General features: G+C 58.3%; 1 protein-coding gene across 1 annotated transcript in view; it reads right to left on the bottom strand.

The window, feature by feature from the left end:
• WIZ (widely interspaced zinc finger motifs) overlaps nt 1-23687 on the bottom strand; it is a gene marked incomplete at its 3' end in the record, with an annotated part of 26994 nt that extends 3307 nt beyond the window's left edge. The window contains exons 1-4 of the mRNA XM_026048517.1: nt 23381-23687; nt 10101-10164; nt 5994-8434; nt 5427-5801 (exon numbers count right to left, since the gene is read on the bottom strand). Coding sequence (XP_025904302.1) covers nt 5427-5801; nt 5994-8434; nt 10101-10164; nt 23381-23687 — 3187 coding nt within the window. The remainder of the gene's footprint in view (nt 1-5426; nt 5802-5993; nt 8435-10100; nt 10165-23380) is intronic.
• Between the last annotated feature and the right edge of the window lie 267 nt (nt 23688-23954).

Raw genomic sequence — 23954 nt, 5'->3', positions numbered from 1 at the left:
CGCAGCCGCCTGCCGAGCAATCGGCGCCTCCACACACACACACACTCCGGCCAGGGCGCAGCGGGGAGCGCCGAGCTAGCGAACGCCGGTGGAGGGGGAAGGAGATGGGGGCCGCCATGACAGGGCGCGAGGCCTAGACTGGGGCGCGAGGCCCAAGATGCCCCAGGCCCAGGATACGGAGCCACGTCCGGGCCCCCGGCTGCCCTGCAGTGTCCCCCGGTCATGATGTCCCCACATGTTGCATTGCCACAACCATCCTTGTCAAAATTTGGGGCACARCACTGGGTTTTTGGTCAAATTGCTGCGCCCCAAAGTGGGGAAATCATGAGTAGTTGGCGGTGATGAGGGTCTTCGCCGAGCAAGGAGCGCACAAAACGCAAAAACGGGGCCTTTAACGCACCCCGGCAACAGCAACRCCATCTCCACAAACCCCATCTTCCTCTCAAGGAGGAAAACCCAAGTGACGGGCCCCATTTTAGGCAAAACTACCCCAAAACAAGAGCAAGAACCTCACCGTGAATTGCCAACCACCGCCACAAGACCCTTAGACACATGGGGCGGGTAACAAGCGTGGTGCAAAAACCCCCGTTGACGGGGAGAAGATCCAAATCCAAAGCTTCCATTTCCACACCGAATCCAGAACAGGGCAGCAATTCCAGCTGGAAAATCCCACAGGTCACCCCAAACCCCAAGAGGGTTGGGGACAGGGGAGAGTCCTGCAAAAGCCGCAGCTACAACTGCACCGATCCCAGCTTTTTTAGGGGCCAGATTTCGGAGGTTGGAATCCCTACCTGCCTTCCCATCGGGAGACCACGCTCCTCAGGATCCATTTCCAACGATGGATGAGGCGGCTTCCGATAGGACAAAAATTAGAAAGGATATTGGGCCAAATCTTGACATTTTGGGAGGTTTCCAAACACGTGTGTCGTTGCGGATAGCTTTGAGGTGCCTGGAGGACATTGGGTCCCCTATGGATCRCGACTGCCAATGACAGATCCCGACAAGGAATCTCAGCCAAACTGCTCCCGGGACAAGGGAGAGAAGATCCTCAGAGCGGCCRACCTCCAATGCACACAAAAAGAGCCCGATTTGGACAAGTCACTGCTGTAACCTGGATGGCCCGCTGGGCAGACGGGGCCACTTTGAAGCCACGGGTTATACTCAAGTTTGAGCCACGATCTGGGGAAAAAAGCCTCCAAATCAGGGCCAAATCTCTCTCAGAAAGATACCAGTCTCTCAAAACCCAGCTCCTGAAGGCACTACGGAAAGGGTCAGCTTGGTCACGTTGGTTGCCCAGATGGAAGACCAAGAGTGGGGTTAGCGACCATCTTGCCATGAAAAAAGCTGCCCTGAAAGACCCGGAGGAGCGATTTTGGGGCAACCTAGGGCAGTTATAGGGGAGTAACAGGGGAAACAGAGCTCAAAATCAGGCTAAAAATCGTCCCTTGGCTCGACCGCGGTGCTGCCCACCATGAGAAATCTTGGGGGAGCAAGAGAGGGGATTACGGAGGGCGGCAACGTGCGCGATTCCCCGTGCGGGGATGGGCGGGAAGCAGAGCGGGAACTTCCGAGCAAGCTGGAACTCAAGAAGGGAATCAGAAAGGGCGGAAAATAGGTCAAGGCCGTGGGTGAGGGAAATCAGAAGGGCTAAAGCAAAAGGAGGTCATCGCACCATGCCCCTTCATCTACAAGGTCCTCTGAGCACGTTGACCTGCGAAGAGAGGTGGTGGCATCTCCKGCCTGCCCCGACTCAGCTGGAGATGACCCCAAGGAGCTGGCCTTGACTTTGAAGTTGGCCTCGCTCTGAGCTGGGGTCAGATGCGGAGCTGCGAAACCCTCTCCCAAGACCGTCCGCAGCCAACACGGCCACCGCGGGACACACGGAGGCTTCTCCGCAAGAGGCAGAGCTCAAGGCCACGCTCTACAAAGCCTGGAAGGTTTGAATTCCTTCTCCTGCCCTTGGTGGAGAATCGGCCTCGATTAACCAGAAGCAGCAAAACTCAGAGTGGAAACAAGAGTTCAGCTACGCCGAGACCTGCGCTCCCGAATCATAGCATCGAGAAAGCAGCAAAATACATAAAAAAATCTGTAGAAAAATCGACAAGAAACATCCTCTTCCAGCCTCAAAGTGACCAGACCTGCAGAGGGGTGGGGAGAAGGAGGCGAAACTAAAGCTCAAGACGGGGGACAGAGGGTTTTCAGATCAAAGCTGATGCCCTTGCGGCTCATTTTTTGAGCTCTCGATTCTTATATTCTACTCCTTTATTTTTTCTTCATTAGTTGCCCCCTAAAGCGAGCTCTGTCTTCTCCACATCCCCTTTTGAGCTCCATTCCAGCCGGGATGCTTTGGTCGGGATTGGGTCCAGCACCTGGAAAACGAGATAAAAACCTATGCCGGTCCTTGCAGAGAAAGGGGGAAAAAAATGGAAATTGAGGAATTGCAGAATCTCCTCTTTAACGAGATTTCCGTGGCTGTCTCATCCTCAGAAGGAGTCACAACTGGGTGACCTAGAAATTATTGTCAGGTTGGATGTGGATGCTGCTCAGCAGCTGAATGCAAGGAGTGGATACRAAAGGGAAGCAGGGGATGGGGAGCTCAGCTTCTGAGCTCTCCTAAAGCTGCTCCAAATTAGGCTTTTCTTAACATTAACATCATTGGCAGGTGATAAATTGCCTCCTCTGAGTGGCTGGAGAGGCAGCTTAGACTTGTTAATGGAAGGCTCGGAGAACGCGACGTGTGGGATGGACTGCAGGACAACCTGACGTGGTCTGAGCAGCTCCAAYGCTCAGGGCGACGTGATTAGGCGCTCAGAAGAGCCCCAAATCCCATCAGGATCCTCCCAGGCAGCACCTAAGGCAAGGGCTGGATGGGAGAATGAGTAATGAGTTCCACCAAGGTCAACTACTGAAAGGACACAGCATCTGTTGGGTTTGTAGGAGACCCTTCACCCCTCCAACCTTCTTTTTGAGGTTCATCAGCTCCAAGACACGTCTCCATGTGTAGACACCTCCCAAAAGGTCACTGTTTTGGTAGGTGCTGGGCTCACAGGAGGGTTCAGCTGGTTCCTCACCACCTTCCCATTGGCTTCCCATTCCCGGTAGGGAGCAGGAGACGGCACCAGAGCTCATGAACCGCGTCCTTCGGACAGGTTTGCATCGGGAATGATCCTGCAGCACCATCAAGTGGAGTTTTATTCCAAAAAAAAGGTTACAAATAATTTCTAGGTCATGGTCTAAAGAGCAGGACGATGCTCTTGAGCTAAAGGAGGGTCTCGATGTTGACAAAATCTAAGCCTAGCAGAAAACCTTGAGTCTTGGGGCAGCAAAGGGACATTAAACCTGCCGAGAGGGAGAAGAAAAACCAGAGGATGAAGCCACCAGGGTCAGCAGAAACCATCCCAGGAAGCAGGCTGGAAAAGGAGGCTGTTTCGGGGCCGGATCTCATTGCCTCAGAGCTCCCGGCGCCTGCCAAGAGGAGCCACGTGTTGTCCGAGGCGGCTGCCAAGAAGGTCGGGAGCAGGAGAGCCGCAAAGAGGCTCCGTCGGGAGCAGGGCCAGGGGGGAGGGAGGCGCCGGCGGCAGCCGCAAGGGCCGGGAGGAAGCGACGGGAGAAGCGCCTGGAGCGGCGGCCACCAGCCCGGGATGGAGGCCAGCTGAAGAGCAACACTTCCTGGAGGACTCGGTGCTCCGAGGTTGAGGAGCAGTGCTTCCCAAAGAACTCATGGGTGCTCCGAGGTCAGAACACAAGAAGGAAGCAGAAGAGCAGAGGATGTCGGCAGCCGCAACGGCCAGGAGGGAGCTACGGGAGAAGCGCCCGGAGCGGAGGCCACCAGCCCGAGATGGAGGCCAGTTGAAGAGTGGCGCTTCCCGAAGAACTCATGGGTGCTCCAAGGTTGAGGAGCGGCGCTTCCCAAAGGATTCGTGGGTTCTCCAAGGTCAGAATGCAAGAAGGAAGCAGGAGAAGAGCAGAGGATGTCACATCCATTTAGGATGGACAAGCAACGATGGACAAGYGACGATGGGCTGGGAGGGCAGTAAAGGCTCCACCAGAGACAGGACGGCCTAGGTTAAGGTTGCGTTAGACACAACAGACCTCAAGCAAMAGGAGGACAACAGGAGAACCCGGAGGAGCAACCGATTTGGGGCAATTTACCACTTGTTTGGCACCAGGAACAAGAGTTAAATAAATACGTGCAACGCTCTTGAGAAAATGATTTGAAATAAGGGGTTGCGACAGACGTATCGAGCGGCCGGCCGAGAGCCGGGCCTTTCCTCTTGGCTTTTCCCAATGTTCCCATTTTCCTGGTGGGCTCTCCCAAAGACGCTGTTCATAAGGGAATCCGGAGCGAGCGCGGTTCTAAATCTGAGCGCGGTTCTAAATCCGAGCACGGTTCTAAATCCAAATCYGACTCCTGGGTAGAGGAGAGGGATGGTTCGAGCTCCAGCTCTGCTTCCCAAGCCRCCCTTCACGCTGGATTTCAAGGAGAAGGGGGTGACATTTGGGGAATCTGGGGGGCTCCTTTTCTCAGGGAAATGCCGGCACGACCATCCCGATAAGAAACATATGGGTGGGAAGTGGGAACTAAAGAGCTTTTCCCACCCTTCCCAGGAACTTGGCCACCTTTTCCGCGTCCAACCAAGTGGTGGAGATATCTCACCACACATCAAACCCACCCAACATCCCACAAAGCAGTGGAGCCTTCTCAGAAGACATTCAGCCCATCCAACGTCCCACCAAGCGGTGGAGCCATCTCAGAAGACRTCCAACCCACCAGATGTCCATCCAGCTACTGGAGACAGCTAAACCAGCACCCGGTTCTGCCCATTAAACCATTCCTTGGAAACATGCCCCCTTCCACCAAGATTCTACTCAACGGGAGCAGCAGAGGAGCCAGTTTTGGGGGTTATCATGAGGTTATCAAGATCAGTTCTTTCCGCACACATCCAACCAAGTGGCAGAGATATCTCACCACACATCCAACYCACCCAACMTCCCACCAMSYRGTGGAGCCATCTCAGAAGRCATTCAACCCACCCAACGTCCCACCAAGTGGTGGAGGRAGSCAAACCAGCACCCAGTTCTGYCCATTAAACAATTCCTTGGAAACMCCCCCCTTCCACCAAGGTTCTACTCAACGGGAGCAGCAGAGGAGCCAGTTTTGGGGGTTATCATGAGGTTATCAAGATCAGTTCTTTCCRCACACATCCAGCCAAGTGGCAGAGATATCTCACTACACATCCAACTCACCCAACATCCCACCAAGTGGTGGARGAAGCCAAACCAGCACCCAGTTCTGCCCATTAAACCATTCCTTGGAAACACGCCCCCTTCCACCAAGGTTCTACTCAACGGGAGCAGCAGAGGAGCCAGTTTTGAGGGTCACCAACACGTTTCTCRCTCGCCCAAGGCGCTCGGGGGCCACTCACCATCTCGGTAGGGCTGCAAGGACTCGTCTCCCCAAGCCGACGGGAACGGGGACAGCGGCGAGCGGGGGACGCCGCACTCGGACCCGGGCGCCACGTTCTTGCGGGGCACGAAGACCCCCGCGTCCCTCTCGCGGCCCGGGGACGAAGGCTCCGCCGCGGCCGCCGCCGCCGCCGCCTGCAGCACGGGGTGCTCAGCCGAGTTGGCCAGCAGCTCCTTGAGGATGTTGATGGGCGAGATGGTGAGCTCCCAGTTGGTGATGCCGAAGTCCCGCAGGTGGGCCCTGGCGTGGCTGGAGAGGCCGGCGCGCGTGTCGAAGCCGGCGCCGCAGAACTCGCACCGCATGAGGCTGAAGGTGCTCGGGTCGAAGTTGGCCACTGCGGGGGAAGAGGCCGGAGGCCGCTGAGCGCCCAGAGGGCTCCGCGAGGGGCACCCGCCGCCGCCGGCCGCCCCTCGGCCCCGCGAGGCGCCCGCCGCCGCGGGCGCATACGTACCCAAGGTCGGCGGGAGGAGCGGAGCCCGCCGCGTAAAGCAAGGGAAAGAGAAAGCACGGCGAATTGAATACATACTACCTTTTTTCTTCTTCTTTTGGAAGGAAAATTTTTGCTCTATAGCCTTGACTTCCTCCGCCGAGATGAAGTGGCGGACGTTGTAGCTCACGCCCACCCTGTTGAGGTGGCCCCGCACGTGGTTGGCCAAGCCGATGCCGTTGTGGAACCTGTCGGGGCAATAGGGGCATTTCCGCTCCTCGTTCTTCAGCATGGGCGAGTCGGAGTCCAAGAGGTCGTCRAGCTCCAGGGGCCCCTCCAAGGGAGCGTCCAACAGGAGCATGTCCAACGGGAGCGGCTCCTCCAGCAGGAAGTCCCGCGGCGGTGGCGCCGCCGCTCTCTTCTTGTASGGCTTCCCCCGGGGCCGCTTGGGGGCTTTGGGGTGCGGGTTGACCTGCTCGAGGAGCACGATGGGCACCATCATCCGCAGCTGCTGCTGCTGCTCCTCGGACGCGATGGAAGAGTCCGTGGCTTTCAAGGTGTCTCTGAACGTCCTCTTGAGGTCCAAGGCAGCTTGGGGGACGGCGACGGGCTTCACGCCCCTGTTCTGGGCCAAGTCGCCTCCCGCCGTTGCGGGGAGCATCTCCCCCGCGCTCCCGGTGTCGTTGGCCACCATCCACGCGTGCCCAAGCTCCTCCAGGCCGCCGGGGTGGTAGCCGAGAGCGTCGCCGTCGGCCTCAACGTGCCGGGCCGCCGCTCTCCTCTTCAGCTGCTGCAGGGCCAAGTGGGAATAGGCCTTGGGCRCCGGCAGCCCCGCGAGGCCCAGGGCTTTGTGGGGCGCCGCGTAGGGCGCTCTCTTCCTGGCGTGGAAGCCGCCCGCGTGGTAGCCCTTCTTGGTGGCCCCGTTGCTCCTGTCGAGCCGCGGGCGGGCCAAGGCGAAGGCGGGGAGGACGTCGTAGCGYGCGGCGCCCTCGCGGCGCGCCGGGCCCCCGGGGCGCTCCGCTCGGCCCAAGTAATCGGCCTCGGCGAAGCGGCCCGGCCGCGCGGGGCTGTAGGCGTCGCGGCTCGGGCCCGGTTGGTTGGGGTCCTCCTCGAAGGCCTCGGCGTCCCAGGCGAGGGGGCAATGGGCGTATTTGAGGTGCTCCTTGAGGACGGCCTCGTCCGGGGCCGGGAAGCCGCAGAGGGCGCAGGCGTAGAGCCCCGGGAGAGGGGCCCCCGAGCCCCCGGGGACCGGCAGGGCCACGTGCTCGGTGGCCTTGAAGGGCCCGTAGGCGCCCATGGGCGCCGGGCCGTCGCGCACCTCGCCRCCGTAGAGGCCGGCGCCCTTGGCGCCTTGGTCCTTCCTCTCCTTGACGTGCATCTTGGCGTGCTGCACGAAGATCTTGGAGGAGTTGGTGCCGAAGACGCACTTGGGGCACTGGAGCCGGGCGGCGCGGCCCTCGTCCGGGAACTCGTTGAGCTTCTGGATCTCCTCGATGATCTTCTCCCGGGACTCCTGGTGGAGCCTCTTGTGCTGCTCCAGCGCCGCGGCCTCGCCGAAGGCCCACCCGCACTCGTTGCAGCACAGCTGGCCCTGGCCTCCGCGCGCGGCCCCGTCGCGCTCCCCGGCCGCGCCGCGGCTGTGCTGCAGCATGTGCTCCATGAGGTGCTCCTTCTTCTTGAAGTAGATGCTGCACTCGATGCACGTGTAGACGCTGGGGTCCTCCTCCGCGCCYGCCGCCGCCKCCTCCTCCTCCTCCTTGGCCGGCTCCTCCAGGAGGACGCCGCACACGTAGGGCCTCACCTCCACGCCGTAGGAGCTGCAGGGCGCCGGCTCCAGGCTCCCGGCGGGCACCCGCTCCACCGAGGCCTCCGCGTTCACCGTCCACGACTGGGTGCCCACGGCGAGCTCGGCGCCCAGCGGCAGCAGCGCCCACTCGGGCGGCCCCGGGGGGCTCCCGGCGGCGCCCGGCGGCGCCTTCCGCCGTGCGCCCACGCTCTCCAGGGATTTGGCCTTGCCCAGGGCGCCCTTGAGGCTCTTCCGGAACACCGGGGAGGTCAACGGAGGAGGAGGAGGAGGAGGCACTTCGCGCACGGGCTGGCTCCGCGAGGACAAGCCGGCCGCTCCATCCGTCGACTTGCTCCTGTCTTTGTAGTGAGGCCCRGGGCTCTCGGGAGGCCGGGCCACCCACTCGAGCCTCGGGCTCGCCCTCTGGCCCGTCCTCTTGCCCTTCTCTAAGTGCTCTTTGCCGCGGCCCTCGGCTTGCTTCGGTTGGTCGCGCCGGCGCTCCGGCCTGCCGGCCTCCRCATCCTCGGCATCGCTGCGCGCCGCCTCCAGGTCGGCCTGGGCCTCCGCGGCGGAGGCCGCCTCCTTGGCGCAGCGGCCGCTCTCCAAAGTGCTTCGCCCTCTGCCGGCGCCCGCTCCCGCCTCCGAGGGATCCCAGGTGCCGCCGGAGACGGTCATGGTGCGGAGGGCTACGGAGCTCCGGGCGTCCGCCCCGTACGGGGCCTCCTGGAGGTCCGCGGGCTCTTCAGGAGTGGAGCTGCAAGCAAGTTGGGACAATCATTAGTTACTTAATAAGGGTGGGACGGTCGTTAAGAGGGTCGTAAAGAAGTGATTTCCCAAAAAAATCCCCTGCTGGATCCAAAGAGGAAAAATTCCGGATAAACGGAGCCCAAGGAGCAACCCCAGCCCTTCCCATCCTGCCTTGGTCACRTCCAGCTCCTCACCTTCTCCTGACCCTGTCTCAATGGTGGCTGTGGTTGCTCCCTGGGTTCCCATCCCAGATTCCTGGTTTGGGCCAAGGAATCATCTTCCCTTCGTTCCACCCCATTCCCTGCTTCTCCTCCCCTTTTCCTCCTGCTAACTCCATAGGATGCCACRAGTTTGGAGAGTCAAAAATCACTACATGGGGATGGTTGCTCCGAACGAGGACACTTGCTACTGGCAGGCCTAAGACCAAGCTACCGACGTCTTCCAAGCTGGCTAAAACCAGATCTAAAGCACCAACGTGGACCATAGCAAAGGTCTCCAGCATCAAAGGATGATGCAGGAAGGTCCACCATGAGTAAATGGAGGTCCCTAGGTGGTCACTCTCCACACCAAGAATGGGAAACGCTGCTCATAGTCTTCCTTTCTTCACCATGCACAGACCCCAAACCCTATGGAGCACACGGGCCTGAGGTCCTCCCTGTCCTCCTCCCTGTCCTCCTCCAGACCTTCTCCATGGACCCTAGACCTGATCAGGTCCTATCCTGTAGCTGAACAACAAGTACCTCCATGGGACAAGCTCCACAGTGGAGCTCCACGCCACCCACAACACGTGGAGAGGGTCCCTGTGGGCCCCACGGCGCCAAGATGAGTTTGGTGGGCACCAAGATGAGTTAGAAAGGGGGTGAATGTGCCCAGGAGCAACCCAGCCTTTGCTCCAAAGGACCTACGGTGGTTGGGCTGGGAGACTTTCTCTTGGAGGCAAGGGGAGAGCTTCAAGGCCAAGAGGATGCAGCAAAGGCACTTGATGCTCTCCAAGACGCTCTAAGAGTTTGGAGACATCTGCATAGGACCAGCAGCTGCGACAAGACCTACGAGAGCACCAAGACCTTCTGCAGRGCTGGTAGGAGGCCACGCAGGAAACCGAGCGCCTTGACTGGCACCAGGTGGCCACACTGAGGCTTCTGAAACACCCTCCAAGAGATGCAGATGACTGCAGAGCAGTCAGGACTTGAACTTGAGTCCAAGTCCTCCCTACAGGCGATTCCAGGCCCAGTTGGGCCCTTCCCGCTCTCCGCGACGCTACCTGCCCTGCCAGGATGACCGGAGGCCGATAGAGCGGAGGACCCAGCACCAACAGGGCCCCGTGAGACTCATGGGACAGGGAGGTCTCCATGGGAGAAGGACGTGGCCTCCAGCAGGACCTTCAGGCACCAGGGCCGAGCAGATGCAGAGCAGGACGAGACTCTTCCACRCGCCCAGCCCTACCCGAGGACACAACCCAACCTCTGGCCTCCACGGCCAACTCCACAGCCTCTCCTAAGCAACACGCACAGCCCAACCAGGTGGACACCGCTCGCTTTGGCTGCGGAACGCCCCATCCCGGGATAATCCATTTTGGGGGTGAATGTTGGGATTTTGGGGGTGTTTTGGGGTTTTTTTTTAAGCATCTGAAGGGAAGAGCAGCTCCGGCTCCGGGCCGGATCCTGGCAACTTACCCGAGGAGTTCGGTCCTGCGAGCCGCGCCGGGGACAGCGCCGGAGAGGGCAGGCTCAGGCTCATCTGCAACAAGAGAGGAGAGCTTCAAGGTCAGCGCCCAAAGCGAGGCCTCCTGGAGCGCAAATTTTTATCGTAATTATGGGATTTGCCATTATTAAAAAAAAAAAAAAAAAAAAAGCTTTCCCAGCAGATAAACCGCCCCCCTCCCGCTCCGGCCTTCCCTCCTGCAGCTGGGTCCGGATTAGGGGAGGATTTCCGAGCCGCGCTTAAAGAGGGTTTAATCCCGCCCGCGACTCTCGGATGGATAATCGCGGCCACGGCGGCTAAGAGGTTTAAGGGAGAGATGCCCCAACGTGGCCGGGAGCCGTGGTTGGTTCGGGCCACCTCGTGAAGGAGAGCGGGTGCCGGGTCCTCAGGTTGGACCACGAAGGTGCTGGTGGCTTCGTCTGGATGCCAGGAGCTCAGAGGTTCCCTCACCACCAGGATGGCTCCTGGGCGAAGGTAACTATGTCTGAAGGTGAGGAGCAAGACAGGGTRGCGTTGTGGTTGGTGAAGATGGGTGGGCAAGTCCCCTCTGGGCTCCTCCAAAGCCCATCTGTGGTTCGACCAAGCTAGACRCATCCAACGTAGGAGGGAGGGGAGGTTGGGGCTCCACCTGGATGTCAGCGATGAGGACGTGGGAATCCAACCCACGGATTTCCATGAGCCACCAGGAGGCCCCAGGTCAAGCTCAGGATGGGATGCTTGAGGCCTTGCTCCTCATGGCTTGGTCATTGCTCCCTGTCGCATGGAGCCATCCGTGTGGATGGAAAAAAAACAAGGACTCGCTCGTTGTCTCCAATGAGGGCAGGAGCTTGGGGACATTGAGGCGTAGACGGACACCAAGGGAGAAAGCAGCAGGATGGGACCATCACCTGCTCCGTAAATGATGCCCCAGCATCATCTTGGGGTCATGAGGTGTCCCACGACCACCCAGGGCTCACCTTGGAGCCAAGGGGACAAGCTTTGCTGGAACAGAGCCCTAGGAGCTCCTGTGGGCCAAACTGCCCATCCTTGACCTCCATCAGACCTTATTGTCCTCTCCCCGCTGGATGCATCTGCTCAGAGGTCATGGTTGTTTTGGGGGCTGATGGTTCTGGGCCATAAAACCCCAACAACGGAGCATGGTGGCCTGAGCAGCACGGGGTTCATGGCACCGTATCGGTCATGAAGACAAGGGAAGCAAGGCAGGACCTGGCCCACAAGGAGGAACATGAAAAGCAGGGCTTGGCTTTCAGCCCTTGCAATATTTGGGGTTCCAGGCACATTTAAGGAGAGACTTTTCCAGCTGAGCATCTCCAAGTTGGAGGTTGCATCCCCAGATGCGATTCCCAGGTGGATTTTGGGCTCTTTTGGTAGGCACGGAGCTGGAACAGGACAGAGCTCCACGGCCACCAGAACCTCATCAGAATGTGGTCTGGAGGCTGCATCAGAAAGAGCCTTCCTGGTTCTTCTTGGCCTCAAAGGCACCTTGGAAAAGCCCAGGGAGCTACGGGGCCAACCGGTGGAGGTCACGCTAGAAAGGGCCACGTTCCTCCAGGAAAGCCTGAGTCACCACGGAGCAGCCCTGCCAGGGGGAAGGGCCGGGAGCCGCGGCCTGCAAAAAAAGCCACGTTTCCCAACGCAACGGATTTGAAATCCTTCCAAAAAATAAGAAAATTAAAAAAAAAAATTAAATGGAGCAGCGGGAAGAGGGACAAGGGAGGAAGGAGGGGACACATCGGGGAGAAAAGGACGGCGACGGGTGCCTTCCAGGAGTGCTTTTGTTCTCTGGAGAGCTCCAGCATGGCTCCTATTTTTAGCAACTGTCTCCTTTAGAGGAAAACAGGCCGTGATTTATCTGCGTCCCGACGAGCGCGTCACGGCGCTCCCTGCAAACGCCGGTTTCTTGGAAACCGGGAGCGAGGAGGGAGCTGGACGCGACTTCACCCTGGATGGGGAGCCAGCAAGGATTGCTGCTCTTCACCCCAGGAGCGGGGAGGAAGCTTCTCCCGAGGGAGACCAGCACCACCAATTGGGTTTGGAGGTCCTGGTCTCACCAACACCTAAAATACTCCTTGTCCCCTCTCCCATTTTCCCTCCTGTGTCCCAAGAGTTAAAGGAAACCGGACGGGACACCAAGAGGCTTTCAAAAAGATAGGGAGATGTCACATGAGCTCGTGAGGAAAACACACAGTGAGCTCCAAGATAAGGGAGAGCTCTTGGGTTTTCCAAACCCTTGGGTTTCCGAGGCCRGGAATCCTCCTGGATGAGGCCAACTCACTCTAGAGGTGGTTGGTGACTCACACGATGCCTTTCAAAGGTCAATGAGTGAGGAACGTCTCCAGAAGAGCTCCGGCTCGCTACGGTTGTCACGGCTGGTAAGTGGACTAACAGCAGGTCCAAGAGGCACCGCCGCCTTTCCCGGCGCAAGGATTTGGTCTAACCCTTCACAACCAGCCAGGGAAGGACCAGGATGGATGGACACACGCCCCCTTCCACCCCTCAACTCAACTGGGTCAACTTTGCAACGGAGCACGCCAAGCAAGAGAAGGGGCATCCGCCAGTCAACRAATCCACGCACAAAATCTTTGGGAGCAATCCCAAGCGACTTCAAAAAATCCCTCCCGATCTCAACAGGGACAATGGGGCCACGYGCTTGGAAGAGCTTGGAGAAACATCTCGATGCTTCAGCTCTTGCATGGGGATGCAGCAAGCAGAGACACCCCCTCCGGATACGGGTCCCGATTATCTCCCAGCGCAACTYGAGGGAGTTCCTCTTTTTCCGAAACATAAAAGCCGCTGCTCTTCCGCGCAGCAGATGCTTCCTATGCAGAGGGTCCCTGTTGASGCTCTCCAAAAGGTATTTTAGGACTAACGGCCACGCTATGACATGACAAACGGTAACCGGGAGGTCGCAGAGCCACCGATACGTTGGAACGAGTCCATGGAAGCCCACCAGGAGGGTTGGGGGTGGAGGGCACAGGGYATGAAGGCAAGGGAACCGTCAAGACAACAGCTATGGATGGGGGACACGTAGAGAAAACGGAGCTGAGCTCCCCTTGAAGACACGCAACARGGGAACGAGACAAGTGACAACAAGTTCCTCACTAAAGGGGAACAGGCCACGGATGGCAGAGATCTCCATYCCTGGAGATCCTCCAAGCTCAATCGAACGAGCCTTAAGCAGCTCAGCCTAAGTGGAAAATTGGTTGTGCTCTGAGCACGGGCTGAAGACCTCAGGAGGCCCCTTCCAACCTCTGCTATTYGAGAATTTAACACACAAATCCAAGAGTCTTTAGCAAAAAGCAGGTTTTAGACGGGGGTGGTAACCATCACGCCCCACGGCCAGCTAGCAACAGGGAGAAGACCTCTTTTCTGGAAAGTTTGACCAGTTTTCTGAGGAGTTTGACCAAAAAAAAACAAAGATAAAGGAACTCTAAAACATATTCTTAATCTCTTGAACATCAAAGGCTCTTCAACTGAGTAAAATCTGTCCCTTAAATATAACGGATGGTCTCCTTTACACCCGCTTCCATGAACACCAACGCTGGAGGACGCCTACCTGACCTCCACGGGTCTTCTCATGTCCAGCTCCTAAGTTAGGCACACGGGGTGGGAGATGCGGCCCCAACTTCAGCTCTCCAACGGACCCTGRACCTACACGAGGCAACTGGGTCGCAGGCACCGGTGGGAAAACCAACACTGCCCAAGGACGCTGACACCCAGATGAGCGAAACGGCCTCTTCCAAATGGTCAAGACTGGGTTTAGGCCCCAACCAACCTCTTCAGAAATCAAAATTTAGGTAGGATTCGTCTACGGAGGAGCATTTCCAACACCATTTTGCTTCCAAGAGCCTTCTCCAAACCAACCGATGCTCTCCTAAAAGCCCATCCCGAGGCTCCCCGTGCTCCCCAAGGTGTCAGCTTTTCCCAGCTGCCCAACACGGATGGGAGAACAAGACAAGAACCTCCTTTGAGCTCCTCCACAACCAGGCACCACCATCCGAGCACCGTTATTAGGCGAGGGTTGAGTTATTGCATCAGCTTCCGAGTCAYGGGAGATGTCGCAAGGGCCCGATGGAGCTCTGGAATTAAAGCCCAGCTCTGAGTCGAGGCTAATTCTTTAATCTCGAGGGTTTAATTCGAGAGCAAAGAGGTCCCAGCAGGTTTGCTCATGGGTGCTGGCACCTGCTGCTCCTTCTGCGCCCCAAATACCTCGGGGGAAAAAGAAACCACTTGGGTTTCTGGGATGGGATCCCATGGGACCCAAAAAAGTGGAGGACCATCGTGATCCCGCAAAGGGATCAATGGCCTCGGCTCTTCCCTCTCCGAAGGGGCCGGCGATGCCGGGGAAGACCCACGGCGAGCGTTGCGAAACGCCACGGCGCCCCGCAGAAGAGGAACCGGAGGTTGGGAGAGCCCCGGCGGCAGCCGCACAGCCCAACGTCCCCCGGTGCCACCGAGAGGCTCCGGAAGGCAGCTCAGAGCTGCTCGGGTGGCCCCAATTTGAGTCCTCGGGTGCTATTTCTGCCTCAGGTCCTCCCAAAAGCACCAGAGAAGACGCTACTGCTCCCAACTGTGTTCCTGCAGCAGAAGACATCTCCATCACGGCCTCCTCCAAGCATCCGAGCCCCCAAATGTCCCAGCCTCTTCCCAGAGCTTGGACAAGGCCACCGCTCTCTCCTTTGCCAGGGTTTCCTGGATCTTTCTTTTTGCCAGGGTTTCCTGGATCTGATCTTTCACTCACGCTACCGAATACGGATGAGGAGCTGGTCCCACCACCGGAGATGAGAACTTCACAGTGTCTCCTCAACGCAAAAAGGCTGGTGGACCTTCATCTGCAAGCTGAGCATGTCTCCCAATGTTTGTAGAAGGTGACGGGCCATAATTTGGTCTCCTTCATGCCAGGAGAAGGTCAGGGCTACATTCAAGGGCACTCCTAAGCCTGCAGACAGGTTGACCTTGAGGCCAAGCAGAGCGGGTCAACGTGGAGACACCAAAGACCAGAGGGAGCAACGTGGGTCCCTCAGCACCTTCTAGTTCTGCCTCCACAAGGGGAGGCTGATGGAGGTTGGTGCCTTCGAGGGCCAGGGAGGACCCAGGGTTGTGCAACGTTGCTGCCCAYCGGACTTTGCCCGGGGCCAGAAGAGACGCTCCAAAGGAGCCGCGTGACCGTGGAGATCCGAGCGGAGAGCCTGYCCCTAGGGATGAACGTGGGGCCAAGCTGCCCGTTTTAACCCCACAGCCTAGGAAGGGGTGACCAGGACAGGACTCAGCCCAAAGCAGACCCACAAACTAAGGCTGCAGAAGCAACCAGGACTGCAACCCAACCCTCTATTTCCACACCTCTTTCTCGGGAAAAGCCTTTGAGGTTAATGGAGAAGAACATCAAGGCTTCATTGAGGCCTTCCCTCCTCTCCGTATCTGCCAGGGTGAGGACAACTGGACCACCACCCAACAAGCGTTACTCAACTGAGCTTCAAGAGGTGCCTACAGGGTGCTGCTAAGGCATGGGAGGCAAGCTTAGGTCTCTCCTGCCCGTTTTTAGCACCATGAGGACCTGTTTTGGTGCCCCATCTCCCAGAAGAAGGCCATGCCCTCCTGTTGTTCTCAAGAGCTTCTGCTCTGGTCCACAGCTGACTTGTGGAGCAAAAATCCAGCCTTCTTCCCACTTCCTGAACMATCTCCTGGCTCAAGAAGTGCCACGAGTTTGGAGGCATCCTCCAAAACAGCAGCATGGGAAAGAGCTGGAGGTCTCTTGGACATTGAGCAAGAACAACCGCTTGGACACTGCCAATGGGATAGGCACGAAGGCCAATGTCTGACTGGCCATTTGACTGGTTGGTCATGAAGGCCAACGTTTGGCCCCAGGCTACGCGTTGCCCTTYGGCCAGCGACGCACCACRGGCCTCAAGAGGGCCAAGGAGACCKTGGAGCACCCACACAAGCTGTGGCCCCCGTRTTTCTTGACCAATGGGCTCTTGGGCAGGCAAGAGCACCCAAATCAAGCACCCCTCTCRCCTCCGAGTCGCAGCCTGAGGGAGAAGATCCCACCCTGGTTCCCTCTCCCACCACTTGGCTCCTAGATCATCAGGAACGACTTGATTGAGCCCTGCCAAGATGCTGTAGACCTCACGCCCCACATGAGTGCCCACAACAGGGCCATGCTTCCTACCGTGCGCGCGGGAACAAGGACGTCCCTCCACCCTCCATCTGCAGCAGCGTCCCGGCGTATCCCGTCTCCGTTACCCCAACTTGCTCCCGCTCGGGCGGTCGCACGGGCCAGCCCAAGGCATCTCCGAAGGCTGCGGGTGGTGGGGAAGGGCGCTGCATTGTCCGGGCTTCACGCCAGCAATGGTGACCTGGCCGTGCACGAGCCACCTCCGACCCCTTCCGCTGTCCTCCTTGGCCAGCGAGGGTGACCAAACCCCCAGGGACCTGCAACAGCAGCCAAGAAAACGCCAGCGGCTCCATTTCTCCAGGTCGATCGTTGGCTCGATGGGGGTCCAGATGCCACCAGCTCCACCCAAGTTCTCATCCTCAGCCGTTGCCACGTGGGGTATTTCGTGCCATGGCCTCTACATCCACGTGGTGTCCTTGGTCATGCTTTGAGGTGGACACCAGAGCTTCTCCATCCTCCAACACAGGGTCCACCCAAAGGTGGCCATCCTCCACACGCCAGCTTCTCTGAGGCCTCCAAGAAGATCCTCCCGCTCCACTCGGCAGCCGTAGCAGCTTGGGGGTCTAGAGGGGGGGCACCCAAATTCCGGTGCTCAGGAAGCTCCGGCACCACAGGAAGTGGGAGGCAGCTCCGCGTTGGGATGACTCTCTCCTCCTCCAGAGCGGCCGCGAAGGAGGCGCTTCCTTTTCCAAGGAAGGAGGCCAACCTGCGAGTTCCCGAGCCAAAAAAGCRGAGCCAGAAGAGGACGCGGCGGCCGCTCGCAGGAAGGGCCACACCCTCAGGCGCTGTTTGGGCCAAAATCTTGGCCGTTTGGGCCAAAATTGGGCGATCCCGCGAGGCCCGGGACCCTCTGAGGCTCCCCGGACTCCCCGTCCTCTACAGAGGCTCCTAAGGAAAAAACAGATTCGCGGGAGCAGAGGTTGCATCTCRGCAGCGGGATTCATGGATAGCGGGAAAAATCTAGCGGAGAGGACGCTGGAGAACCGGCCGATCCGAGAAGAAACCCTAAGTCCAAAATAAACCTGCAGGGATAAACAGGAGGCTCCCGGAGCCGCCGGCAACTTCCCCACGTGATTCCCGACCTCCAAAGCGACCTTCAAAGTTGCAATGTCAACAACCGTTAAGCAACCGCTGGAAAAGGAGAGGGAATTTGCAACGGGAACGCTGGGGGATCCCAGGAATTGGGAGCGTGGGGTGAAATCCCTCGGAGCGGAAGGGAAGGCGACGGCGCGAGTGGGAAGTTGAGGGAAGTGGCTGCGGGATTTGATGGCACGGGAGCTGTGAGTCGGTTAAATCGAGGGAAAAAACACCAAAAAGAGGGAAAAAAAACAACCTAAGTGTGGTTTGCAACCTGCAATGCCCGGATGGCTTCTTAAAAAGGCCTGGGAGAAGCGGAAAAGCGGAGACGTTGCCAGCAGCAGGGTTGGCTCCGCAGGCGGCTGCTCTCGGCCAGCTGCAAATCCGATGGGGGGAGGAAGGAATTCCTTAAATCCTCCTGGAAAAGCCTTGTGTGGAGCGGGATCGAGGGGCTGCTGCTCGCGCCGGGTTTGTTGGTCACCAAATGAAAGCGAAACGGGGCGTTTCCTGGAAAAAAAAAAGGGAGGTTTTGGCCAAGATCCAGGCTCGGCGACGCGCGGGCTTCTTGCAGGAAGCGCAATTGCGGCKGCTCCAGGTTCCCGGGATCACGCCGAGATTCCCGGTGGGAATCCCAGGCTCGGAGCACGCCGCGGGACAGGCGCTCGGCGCCAGGAAGAACCGCAGGGAGCGAGGGCAGAAGATGCTGCCACCTCCATYGTACCTGGAGCACAGTGGCCACCTCTTGGCATCAGCCTCAAAAATGACACTTTTGCCTGCAGCCTAGAGCCAAAATTCAGCTTTTTCCCCTCAATTCCTGCCATCTGTCGTCAGAAAACTCTTCCCTTAAGGAATTCCGAAGGATGGGAGCAAGTTGGTGCTTGTTGGGTGGCATCTCGCACGTTGGGTGCCAGGAGATCCCTGGGATGAGGAAGAACCACCAAAAGGAGGCCCAAGAAGCTGCCGAGATCCTTCTGATACCAAAGGGGTCTCCAAGGAGGAGACTTGACCTCTACATTCACCATTTCTGTCCAATCGCGGCCGGTCGGTGCATCCGGGTGCTCCAAGGGCTCCCCAACCACCTCAGAAGGTGCTGAGATGATTCATCTGCTTGGAGACCTGTGGATGAGTTGAGTGTCCTTCACGCGACGCTTCCTCCTCCCTTGCTCCAATGGGAGCTCCAAGAGCTCCCATTTGCTGGGAGCAGGAAAAGACCATGGACTTGATGCGGCAGCAACCCAGGCTTGGCCCCTGCAGAACAACTCCTGGCCAYGACCTTCACGTTCCTCGGGATAATTTTCATCCCTTCTCCTATTTGGAGGCGGGATTTGGCCACTTGCTTGGGTTGCCCAGTCATCCAGCAGTTGGGATGGAGCAGGAGTCTGTGTTGAGCATGGCCAGGTGGACAATGGCCATGGCCAAGGGGACAACGGCCAAGGAGCAATGCCCAAGGGGACAATGGCCATGGCCAAGGGGACAACGGTCAAGGAGGCAATGGCCAAGGGGACAACGGCCATGACCAAGGGGTAGTGGCCAAGGGGACAATGGCCATGACCAAGGGGTCAACGACCACAGCCAAGGGGACAACAAGGTTCAGAGATGTCCCCACAGCACCCAGCTCAAGCAGTCCACCTTCAAGCCACCTACGCAGATACACCGGGCTCCACATCCCATGGGATTTACCCCGGGAACAGGAGCCTCGCTCYACCCAACACCCCGAGGCTCCAGCTCCGGAGTCCGTAGCCTCCAAGCAACAACCCCGGCCCCTTTCCCACCTGGAAACGCCTCCCGGCTTCAGCTCTCCAGTGGGAGGAGAAGGATGGAGGGCTTGGGCTCCCCTTGGGCTCGTCCTAGTTTGAGAGGCGGCATCCTGGCTCAGCCCCGACTTATTTTTAAAGCGTGGCCTGGTTAGTGCCGGCTCCGGGCGGTTATTTATAGATGCCCAGAGACTGGCATGGCAGGTGCTCTGCTTGGAGAAGCGCTCCCGACGGACGCGGGCCAAAGCTCCGCGGAAAGAGCCCAGCCATGGAAGGAGAGGACGGAGCGGCCGCGCGCAAGGGCCACGGCCAAGGCCGCCTCGTCAACCCGCGGGGACGTCGCGGTGCTCCATCCCACCCTTGTGTCAACGCCCTGTGCCCGTCTTGACGCTTGCCCGAGGCACCTTTAGGGAGCCACCAAATCCCAAACCTCTTGGGAAGACCTTCACACCCACCCAAGGCCCCCTTAGARAGCCACSAAGCTCCAAACTCCATTGGGAAGCCCTTGATGCTTGCTCGAGGCACCCTTCGAGAGCCACCAACACCCAATCTCCTCAGCAAGACCTTGACACTTGCCCAAGGTTCCCTTAGAGGGCCACCAAGACCCGAGATCCATTGGGAAGACCTTGATGCTTGCCCAAGGCACCTTTAGAGAGCCATCAAGCTCCAAACCCCATTGGGAAGACCTTGACACTTGCCCAAGGTTCCCTTAGAGGGCCACCAAGACCCGAGATCCATTGGGAAGACCTTGACGCTTGCCCAAGGCACCTTTAGAGAGCCATCAAGCTCCAAACCCCATTGAGAGGACCTTGACGCTTGCCCAAGGCCCCCTTAGAGAGCCACCAAGCTCCAAACTCCATTGGGAGGACCTCGACGCTTGCCCAAGGTTCCCTTAAAGGGCCACCAAGCTCCAAACCCCATTGGGAGGACCTTGACACTTGCCCAAGGCACCCTTAGAGAGCCACAAACACCCAACCTGCTTGGGAAGACCTTGACACTTGCCCAAGGCACCTTTAGAGAGCCACCAACACCCAAACTCCATTGGGAAGACCTTGATGCTTGCCCAAAGTATCCTTAGAGAGAGCAACCAAGCTCCAAACCCTGTTGGGAGGACCTAGACGCTTGCACAAAGAACCCTTAGAGAGCCACCAATACCCAATCTCCTTGGGAAGACCTTGACACTTGCCCAAGGCTCCCTTAGAGAGCCACCAAGCTCCAAACCCTGTTGGGAAGACCTTGATGCTTGCCCAAGGCCCCCTTAGAGAGCCACCAAGTTCCAAACCCCATTGGGAGGACCTCGACGCTTGCCCAAGGCACCTTTAGAGAGCCACCAAGCTCCAAACCCCGTTGAGAAGACCTTGCCGCTTGTCTAAGCCACCCCTAGACCCACCCACCCCCAAAGCCTTCAGGAAGACCCCAARGTTGGGCTGCTCCTTCGCCAGGAGGAGCCACGCGTTTCTCCAGGCAACTTCAGCGTTCCCAACTCCACGTCCCAGGTGAAACCCTGCCCATCGTCTTGGGCTCGTCCATCCCATTMTTTATTCGCTAGGCGACAACACGACATCTTTCCCGGCGACACGCGCCGGCTCCGAGGCCACCAGAACGAGGGAGGAAGGTCACGGGGACCACGAGCTCCAGCTTCCAGTCGAGCTCAGCTGAAACCCGGCACGTTGAACGCGGCCTAACGCGATTTGGCCCCAGGTGGCCAGGAGATAACACTGAGCAATAGTCACCCCGTGCTCCGGAGGGTCAACACGGCCTCTCAGCCACCCAAAGCCTTGGAAAAGACCAACAGTCACYGGACACAGACACCAAGGACGGCCCTGCAGGAGATTATCAAGAGCTGCACCTTGGTCGGGCGCCTATCTCATGACTCTCCTATCTTTCCTGGAAGGGGTCCAAGGGAGGGCCAGGAAAACAGTCCAACCGTCGGCAAATGTGCCCCGGGACGGGAAGGCTCGAGCTGCTCTGCTTGGAGAAGGGGGTTGGAGGGGTTTCCACCAGTTTCCTCATCGCTCTTGCGGCTGGGGGCAACTGGCCCAAGATGGAACCAAGAGGGTTTCAACCCGGAGCAGTTCATGAGGATCCACCTGGTCAACCGGAGCAGTTCATGAGGATACATCACGAGGATCCATCAAAACCACCTTGTTTCCCTCAAGGTGCTCATAGAAGACTCCAATTAAGACTCAAACAGCAACATCTCTTCCTGTCCCCACACATCTCCCCTAGGACCATCCCTGGCTACGCAAGGGCTGGAAGTGTTTTGGCCCCCTATTTTGGCCCTTGGCTTTGTCTTCCAGGCTTTGATAGACCAGCTGCTCCAGCTGGTTCCTCCTACCTCATGTTCCTACCTCCAAAGAGAGTTGGTTGGTTGACCTCCAACAAAGCAACCAAGACCCAGGACAGACAGCAGCAGTTTAAGATCTAACCACACCTATGTGGCGGTGAATCATTGGTGCCACCAAGCCTTCGTTCAAGGACGAGGACACTGTAGAAGACCATGGAGACTCAACCATGGATCTTAAACAACATCCTACCCTGCAGGTCTCCTCTTTTTCTCCACGTTGGCCTTCAAACGCGAGGTCAACCACCAGCGCGGCTGACCCGTCACCAGAACTACAACCCAACTGAGGTCACGCTGTGCGACCCGGCTGCACCGTCGGCTTGGGAAACACCTTGACATCATCCCACCAGGCCTTCAAAGGCCTGGATGAACACGGAGCTCCACCAGGAGCACGGTCCCCATGGACCTTCTCCAAGCAACAGGTGCCGACGAGCCTGGGCTTCCATAGGGCCTCCCAAAACGACGCCCCACCTTTCTCCGATCCCAAAGGAAAAGCCACCTTCCATTCTTCCCAACTTCAGGAAGAAGCAACCTCCATGTTAAGAGATTTCCAGGCTGGAATTCTCTGTATTCCCCAACCTGAGATTCCCAAATATTTACTCTGGTCTTATTCCGCCTCCTCAGCTCTCTCCAAGCTTTTCCCAACCCCATTCCTTTGTTTTTCTCCCCATTCCGGGGGGTTTTATCCCAAACTGGAAGCCACCAGCTGTCTCCTAGTTGCAAAGATCAGTCCAAACAACCAGAAGTTGGGCAACCTTGGAAGCAGGACGGCCACCAACAGCCCAAGCCCATGGAGCTGCCACCACGGTGTCCCCATGGTGACCTGGTGGCACCACACGCTGTGGTGACACCCCCAGAGCAGGAGGTCCCCAAATCCAGGACCTGGTGGCTTTTTCCCCAAAGCTTTTCCGGCTTCTTTCCTGCTTTTCCACACATCCTAGGAAGGGTTTTCCCGACCACGTGGATTTTTCCATGAGCTTTTCCTCGGGGCTCCGAGAAAATCCATCAGCAACYAACCTCTGGATCCCGATCCAACCATCACATCGGAAAACCAGCAAGATATCCCACCGAGGCGCCAGGCTGCAATCCCATGGGATGCCCTGCGGCTCCCGATCCTTAAAATCCCACTTTTCCCAGGCTTTTTTCCCCCCTCCGAGGGATCCCTGCTGCGGAAGCGGAAGGAAATGAGCACTTGGGATGGGAATTAGGCAGAAAAAATGGGATATTAGGAGAGCCCTGCCAAGGGGCAGGCCAATATCCAATGGGATATTGGGAAAGCACGTGGCCGAGAGGTATCCGAAGCCGCCTGGATTTCAGGATCCGCTTCCCATGGAGCGGGAAGCCTGTGAACAGCAAGGAATTGGGGAAAAGCCCCCGGATTTTTGCATCCCCCTTGGATTTTTGCACAGCTCCAATGGGATTTTTTGCATCCCTGTCTGTGGTGCTGAAGGTGGGAATGTCAGGGCAGGGATCCCAGCTAGCAATTCCTTCCGCTTTCCCATTCCCAAAGCGTTTCCCATGATTTCCTTCTCCCAAGCTCTCCAGAAAAAGAGCACGGGGAACCCTGCAAGCCCAACGCTCCACCAAGACATCCAGACACATGGGAAAAAGGGTGGAAAAGAGGCTCGGGAAGCCTCTCCCTCCACGCATCCCACTCTTTTCCAAGTGCCGTCGGATTCCTGGYGACATTCCAACACCGGAAAGCGCCCCGGTGACCACCCATCCACCACGAAACATCCGCTTGAGCGGTCCTCCAAGCGGAGCAAATCCAACGGAGCAGGAAGACTCCGACATCTCCATCCCACCTTCCTTCTCCAAGAAAAACATCCCAATGGCACAAAAACAGACCGGGAAGGATGGATGGATGGATGGATGGATGGATGGATATGGCCATCCTCTTACCTGCCACGTGGTGGCCTTCCAAGGTGACGTCCGGCTCCGGGCAGACCAAAGGCGGGAAGAAAGCGGGATCCTCCTGGGCGCCCGCGATCCCGTCGCCACCATCCCGGCTGGCGGCCGGCGGGATTTGGGAAGCGAAGAGCTCCGCTCCCGAYGGATCCGGGCTCTCCGGAGCCTCGTCCGCAAAAGACGCCCGGCGCTCGGCACCTTGGGAGCACTCGGGGGACGGGAGAGGCTCTTCCGCGGATTCCGGYGGCACTCCCGGCTCTTCCTGCGTTTGCTCCGGGAAAGGAGGGTCGGGTTTCTCCATCCCTCGCCGCTGGCGCCGCGTCGCCCGCCCGGAAACGCCGCGTTTTCGGCCGGGGGGTTGCCGGAAAAATCTGGGAAAAAACACAGGAAAGCGGGGAAAAAAAGGGGGGAATGTGAGAGAGGAGTGGGGGTTTTCGCCAGGAAGATCCCGCTTCCCAGATCCCACTCCCGGRATGTATCCAAGGGAGAGCACCCAGTGGGTCTTCATGGGAAGCTCCCAAGCTTCCCATATTGGGAGATGATTTCCGGTACCGGGATGAGGCTGAGG

The sequence above is a fragment of the Nothoprocta perdicaria genome, unplaced genomic scaffold (genome assembly GCF_003342845.1).
Source record: "Nothoprocta perdicaria isolate Ctin4 unplaced genomic scaffold, notPer1 scaffold_545, whole genome shotgun sequence".
In the NCBI taxonomy this organism is placed as follows: Eukaryota; Metazoa; Chordata; class Aves; order Tinamiformes; family Tinamidae; genus Nothoprocta; species Nothoprocta perdicaria.
Note: the sequence above shows the minus strand (reverse complement) of the source record. Positions and strands in the feature narration are given on the sequence as shown.